Genomic DNA, 7,872 nt, shown 5'->3' with positions numbered 1-7,872 from the left:
AAGGGATGGCAATTCACACATAAAAAGAATAGCCTAGAAAATTAATTATGCTTGACGTTGAGAAAATTCTCAATGTCTCTTATTATCTAGATTATTCTTTTTATGTATAGATAGGATACACACATATCAATGTTGATTTTGAAGTTGACAAAGATTTTTCTTCTACAGAAGGAACAATATGTTGAAATATTTAAAAATTTAACTAGATACAGATCTCAAAATAATTTTGTTGGACCAAAATATTGGATCAAAATATTTATGTAGAAAACTTAAACATGATGAGCAATATTATGAAAAGTTTAATATTTTAACAATTAACTTAAGTATCTTACATAATTATTTTGGTAATTCATAGGTTCAACAAAATTATTTGCAGATCTAGTTAAATTTTTAGATATTTCAGCCGTGTATCAATAATCTCTCCAATTATTTTTAAAATTGTCTGTTATCATTCGCTCTCTCTTTCTTCTTGTTTAGCATTTAGAATGCTGAAGTGGACGGTTTCGAGATCGTTGTCGACAACCAGTTCGACACCTCACGGTCCGCCCACTTTGAACAAGCCTCCTCGCCGGCCTTTCCGAGACTTGTCTAACACACCACCGACTTCTGCTAGCTGCCGAACAAGACAAGTATCTACTCAGAATGTGTCGAACACATCCAGAACAACGCCAGCTCGAAGGAGAAGATGTAGGAGTAGTGGAACTGACTTGAGGACATATTTTCAGGTAATAGTAAACTCACTTTTTTTTCTCTTATACACCGAGAAAAAAAGTTGCTGTTTCAAAAAAAATATTAGTTGATTCAACTAAATGTAGCGATTACGGGCTGTCAAGCAAATATTTGTTAATTCAAACAAATAACATGTTATAAATTACAAGATTTTGTTAATCTAAATATATAAATATTTGAAATAATCATTACAAACTAAACGCATTTAGTTAAGTTAACAACAACTTTTTTTTCTTAATAATAAATAAAATAGTAATGCAATTAGCAGTATTTCATATAGTTAAATAACAGTGTACTGTATGTAACAATATTTTTCAACCTGATTAGATCCAAAATAGTAACTTTCAAATGATGCTACAACAAAATCTATTTATTTTTTATCATTATACTTATGGCGATTTTTGATCAATATTTTATTAACTATAAAATATTATAGTCAATTTGAAATTAAAATTGCTTTTCTTGCATGATTCTTTCTTGCATGATTTCTTAATGATTCTTCTAGTAGCGTTTCTTTTTTTTGTATTAAAAGATGTATTGCTCAATGTATTTTACAGGCAACAAAGCCACATCTAAGGTCAAACAAACGCCAATCTATGTCACAAGCAGGAGAAAATTCCTCAGTGTCTGAGAGCTTTTATCAAAGCACACCAAGAGTAGATACCGACATTGGACCGCTCACATATTACCCACCTGGTAGCAAGTGCTCCACCGCCTTAACTCTACCGACAGATCCCGCACTCTTCATGAACAGTTGCGCCAAGAATTTTCAGAGCGACAACGAATTACCGCAAAATGTTGTCAATGAGGCACGAGCGAATCTGCAGTCACATGTTTCCGACTTTTTCCAACAAATCTCAATGGCGACCAGCCCTGAAGACGTGATGGAGGCAGGTTCAATGCCTCTGGGGACGAAGACTAAAGTCTATTCCCAAAACGTTGAGCAAAAGACGCGGCTTATAAGAACGCCGTATTTACCAAAGTTAGCAAAGATAACCAAGATTCATGCTCGATGCCGGACACCGTATCACACTAAACTTGCTCAAGCAATCAGTCCTTTCAAGATGAAGGCAGCTCAGGGACAGACGCCGCTCGTTGGAAAGTTGTCTAGTCTCACCATAGATCAAGACTTACCGAAGTATGAGAATATGGACAACACAGTTACGGAGGTGCTTCACAGGTAAGATGATAATAATAAAAAAGTAATTGAATAAAGTGATAATTATAAATTCTTTGCAACGGATATGAGTAGTGCGGTGAAAAACCTGCAGTTATTGGAAGAACTTTGTTAAAAATATCGAAATATAATATTATAATTGGGTTGGGGAGAAAGTTTCTTCGTATTTTTTAATTCAAAATTATATATACAATATCTTCGTCGAATAAAATTTAAATTTAACTCTAGCTTTACAGCACATTTGTTTTTTGCACGTTTGATATACATACTGGGGCCTCATCTCTGCGACTCCATCCATATTTATTATCGTAACTTCTGTAAAAATGAATATATTTTAATTAATTTTTTTTTTAATCAATGAAGAATTGATTAAGGAACAAACCTATAATATGTAAAAGTCGAAATAGAATTAAGAAATTTCGAGATATATAAGTTTAAAGAAAAAGAAAAATTTAGAAACACGAAAAAATTTTGATTTATAAAGTTGCGCTGGGGTTCCGGGAATGCTGGGGTTCCAGTGTGTGCAGGATTAAAAAAAGAGTTTTAAAGTTTAAAATCTCTATTTTCGAAAGGTCATTACATTTTTACATTACAGTTTCTGTGAGTTTGGTAATTTTTATATATAAAAAACTACGAACTGAAAAAGATGAAAAATTTTGTTTTCACTTTGGGAGTCTTTTACGTGCCTAAAAAAAATTTACGAAATATTTTCAAAAATTTTACGAAAATTTTCAAGTTCCTATCGGGAAAGCTTGAAGCTTATAAAATCATTTTTTAAAATGTTCCTATGATTTTTTGTTCCTGAGTTGTTCGTGAGTTAAATAAAGGAGCATTCTTACTTTGATTACTCATAATTCCGATAAAAATCATACTGCAATTAAAAAAACAGATTCTTAAAACCAAAACTTTGTTCTAGCAAATGATATAATTGTAACGAAAATTTCGCAACAAATGAAAAACTTTTATAAAAATAAATGAAAAAACTTTCTCCTCAACCCAATATTATAATTTCGCAAAATAAGATTTTAAACTCCTTTTGGTTCATATATTATTGGGAAATATCATTGACTTTTATTACTCAATAAACAAAGAATAACAAACATGAATTAATTCTTGACTGCTATATTTTATATAGTTTTGCTTTGAGCGAATCAATATTGTACTTTCGTAAAACAATTACAATGTTGAAATTTAAAAATTTGTATATGAAATTATATATGTATAAAGGTAATAAGAGAATAAATTTATTATGACACAAATCTTCCAATTTAAAAATCATCAAATCATAATATGTGTGCAGAGAGCAAGAGATCAATTTTGGAAGCAAGACCGTAGCAGAAATTCTTCTGGGTGACGCTGAGGAAAGACACAAAGTTCTGGAGGCGTCGTGCGAAAAACGGCCGGAATCGAAAATGACGGATCATACGTATGAGACTATCGCAGAGGTAGTAGAGGAAGAATCGCCGGCACGTAACGACAGTTCCATATCGTCAGTCAGTCAACTTCTGGAGGACCCTTCACCGGTGTCCTGGGCTTTCACGTCGCCTCTGAATGACCTCGATGGTGAGTTCACGTTGAAGAGGCAACGTGGCATTCGTCGGAAACGTCCGCGAAAGGACGGCGATAAAGTGGTGGACGGCAAACGAGCCAAGAGGACATGTAGTCCTTCGATAAAGGAGAATCAGGTCACGCTAGTCGAAGCCATCAATCCAAATGTAAAGAAGCTCGCATTGGAGACAGATCTTGATTCGACCTTGGACGAGAAGCATGTGCCGGCCACAAAAATGTCCTTCTACAGTGTTGAAGATCGTAAGGGGGACGATATTAGCAGGAAGACCAGTTCCTGGGACCTTGATAGCCCCAAGTCGTCCATGATGGATGATCTGCATAGCTCGAAATCATTCGTCACTTCTGTGTCGACAACTCCGGAAGTTCCCTTGGTTGCAACTGTCAGAAGATGTTTGAAGTTTAGTCCCGAGGGCGAACTGCCAACAAAATCTAATTGTCGCGGATCGATCGAAATCGAGTGTTCTCTTGTGGCGGAGCATATACACGTTCGAGGTGAGTTCACATTCATATTTTATATGGATATTAATTGTGATTAATTCGGGAATAGTCACCTGGGGTATTTTTATATCTATATAATTAAATTCATATCTAATATTTATAAAATATTTAAATACTAATAAATCAAAAATCAATTAATAATATCCAATATGTTGTCAGATTTTAATTGGGATGTAAAAATCTAAAAATATAGGTAATCGTTTACATAAGAAAAAATCAGATAATTATTCCTGAATTAATGGAGAAAGAAAATGCAAATATATTTCAATCAAATTTAAAAGACACGTTTAAATTAAAATATTATGAATATATAATATCTATTAATATATCTGGATAATGGGGCATAAATTTCAATAATTCTAAATTGATGTTAAAGAATAATGAAAAAAAGATAATAATTTTGCAATAATGTTTATCTAAAAATAATTAAAAAGCTATTATTGCTATGCAATTTTTGCTACAACTATTAAACATTATTAACTCTCTAAAGATAAAATTTCCTGCTTCTTTCTAACAATAAAAGAAATATTCGTTATTCTCCAATTATGTCTAGTCATGGGGTAGTTTGCCACCCTTGCACACCCCTGAAATTTCGCTGCCACGAGACATGCGCCAGTTGTGTGTCGTGAGAGGAGGTGCTTCGAGGGCGCTCGGCACCCCTGCACTCGGCATAATACTGTGCCAGTAACCCACAGACTCTCCCGGCGATTCAATTCCGGTTAGTAAGCCCATCGACATTGATCACCGTTGCGTTATCTTTACACAGTCGCGATCCTTTCTCGTTTTTGAACGATGAGATTCATTCCGTCGATTCGCTCTACTAGTGGTTCTTTCCATGCTTGAAGCGAGATGCGTCGTATTCGGTCGATGCGCCGCTTGCTGACGCGTCTAGTGATCGTTTCGTAGGAATCAGTTAATCATCCTCGATTGTTTCTCGTGACATCACAGCTTCTTCGTCATCTTTCGTCATTCAGAAATCTCCGTTTAATTTTTATATACGAGGGTGAGTTGACAAACGAAAAAAAATCAGTGCACAACGACACAATTTATCCTAGAAATCTCGTTCGTATTATTTATGCTGTGATACTTTTCAGTGTAAACATTTTCTCTACGGATATATATTTATTTTAGCACAGAAAATATATATCTACATCAGAAAAGAGAATTATTTGCAGTAACAAATAGTGATGTGTGTATGTGCGTCATTTTTTTGCAAATTAAACCTACACTTCGGCTTATTGAGATTATTCGAAGGGATTATTCGAAGCACGATGTCGTAGTGCGTGGTAATCGCCGAAAAGTGGATCGCGCGATGCGAATCGTCGGCACGGATGGAGCCAGTGGCGAATGCCGCATCGGCCAGACGGCCTCGGGCGCAAGTAGTGAATGCCGCGGTACAGTCGGCCGTAAGAGCGAGCCTGGAGCGTAGATTCTCCGGGATTCCTCCTGTCCGCAGTACCGTCGCACAATGCAAAATTTGCCGCAATGTATATAAATGAACGAACATTTTCTATTCGACTGTATACACGAATATTTTATTTTATTTATTTTTAGACGGTTTAATTTAATTAAATATTAAAGTCCGATGTTAATATACTGAAAGATTTTAAAATCAATTTGTATGTATTTACATGGCAAACTTACTACAAATTAAATCTAAGTAGTAATTAAAGCAGTTTTAACATTCTAAAGTAATAAAATAATGACGCAATTTAATTATTTCTGTATATTATTTGTGTGAATGCGTCAAAGTAAAAATTAACACTAACAAAGGCAGAATTGTTTTTTTATCTAATAAACTAATACACTCTATATGTGCGTATTATAATATTAAAAATTTTTGTTCTTTTAATGATCTTGAAATTATAAAACAATTACACACAATAATTATTATTAGTATGCAAAACTGTTATATGCAAAGATGTTATATTTGTTTTTATAATTAAATGAGAAACAATTTCACTGTTTTAAATCATGCATTGTGGAAATTACTTTCGTCACTGGCTTCTAAAACACTGTCATAAATTATCACGGAAAGTGATAAAAGTTGTAAATATTAAATAATTGCGAAATAGTATAATTACGGCAAATTAAAGTGACTACATGTCCAAATTAAATGTAGCGGAATTTATGATAATAAGCAAAGGAAACTAACAAAATATGCTCTGTGTACTGCGGAATTTATTACCGCATATGTTAAGTGCTACATATATATTAATCTTGGCAACTTTTTGGTCTTTCTAAAAGCCCCAATGTAAGGAAAACATAACTATATAAAAGTTATAGCTATTATATGGCTGTTTTTGTAGCCATAATTAAAAACCAGACGTTGTTACATTGTAAATTATGACTTTGATTGTTGACAATGAAAATGTCAACTGTAAAGAGATTTGATTATTCTACGATTGCATATTCACTTTCTTATTCATTAAACTTCCGTCTTCGTAATTCCATTCTATCATCGATAAAACTTAGATGGATAAATGGAATGCGAAGGTGAAATAAAAATGAAATAGGGCAAAGGTCGTAACAGCCTACTGATTCTTTCATTACATTATTAGACTCCTTAGCATGCGAATATAAATTAAAAGAACGTCTGAAAGCTACCAAGGTGACTATAACTGTAAAATGTCCAATCCCGCATGCTTAATTCATTAGTTATTTTATTATAAAAACATTCGTTAATTGTTAACCCAGAAGTTTGCCATACACTTTCATTTTTTGTTTATATCTTTCAATTTATTGGCGTTATTATATTTTTACCTTTATGTAAATGTTTGTTAATGTTTTTTCGTATGCGAAAATAGATGACGTAAACATGCTTATATCTACATAAAATTTGATATGTTTGTAACGGTCGCTCTAAAAGATCATAGCACGCGCACATTAGTGTTTGTCGTCTCCACTAGTCTCCGCCATTATTATATTTTTATAAATAAAAAATAAAATTATTATAATTTTCTTATTATTTCGTTACATATAATTTCAACAAATCAATAATTTTAACAAAAAAAAAGATAAAATTAAAATAAAGATATATCATAAAAATACATTTCCAGTAATTATTACGTTCTTTTGTTTTTAATTGATTAATAAAAAAATTATCAGAACATTTTCTTATTAATTGTTACTTATAGTAATTATAATCATATATGTATTCTAGTTATATACATATGTGCGAAAATAAATTTCGGTTAAAATGACCAGGACACGCCTATTAATGTTTCGAGATGCCTACTGGGTTAAAAAAGGAGCAAAAATGTTGTTTCAAAATTTATCTAATAATAATTATATTTTTTATTACATTTTAAGATTGATTGATTGAGAGAGAGAGAGAGAGAGACCTTTATTTTTTAGAAATTACATAAATATTGGGTTAGGGAAAAAATCTTTTTACAAGTTAGTAAAAAGACCTTTCCCTATCAATATCTTCGTTAAAAATGATCAAAATTAAAAAAGAAAAGTTTTAAAACTTGAACTCTACTTTCGAATATCGATTCCTATATATTTTGAATTTATGTGAGTTTTGTAATGTTTACATACAAAAAAAATTACAAGCTGAAAAAAATAAAAAATTTTCTTTTCATTTTAAAGATCTATAGCGTGTCCAAAAAAAATTTAAGCAAATTTTCAACTATCCATCGTAAAAACTCGAAGCTTTCCCAGTAAAATCATTTTTTAAAAATATTCGAGTTTTTGTTCCTGAGTTACTCGCGGATTAAGTAAAAAGGAATATTCTGATTTTATTGTAACTCTTAAAAATCATCGTTACAATTAAAAAGACAGATTCTTAAAGCTGAAACATTGCTCTATCTAGTAATCGCCAATTTTCTAAAAATAGAATTATAAAAAAGTCTTTTTACCATCTTGTAAAAAGATTTCTTCCTCTCTCTCTCTCT

The 7,872-nt window shown here is 32.2% G+C and overlaps 1 protein-coding gene across 1 annotated transcript in view; it reads left to right on the top strand.

The window, feature by feature from the left end:
- Nucleotides 1-485: 485 nt before the first annotated feature.
- Nucleotides 486-7,872, top strand: part of LOC105619927 — a 25,259-nt gene continuing 17,872 nt past the window's right edge. The window contains exons 1-3 of the mRNA XM_012201441.1: nt 486-725; nt 1,287-1,909; nt 3,207-3,967. Of these exons, the coding sequence (XP_012056831.1) occupies nt 486-725; nt 1,287-1,909; nt 3,207-3,967 (1,624 nt within the window). The remainder of the gene's footprint in view (nt 726-1,286; nt 1,910-3,206; nt 3,968-7,872) is intronic.

Source organism: Atta cephalotes (assembly GCF_000143395.1).
Source record: "Atta cephalotes unplaced genomic scaffold scaffold00023, whole genome shotgun sequence".
Taxonomy (NCBI): Eukaryota; Metazoa; Arthropoda; class Insecta; order Hymenoptera; family Formicidae; genus Atta; species Atta cephalotes.
The sequence above is the reverse complement of the archived record's forward strand: the minus strand, read 5'-3'. Positions and strand labels throughout refer to the sequence as shown.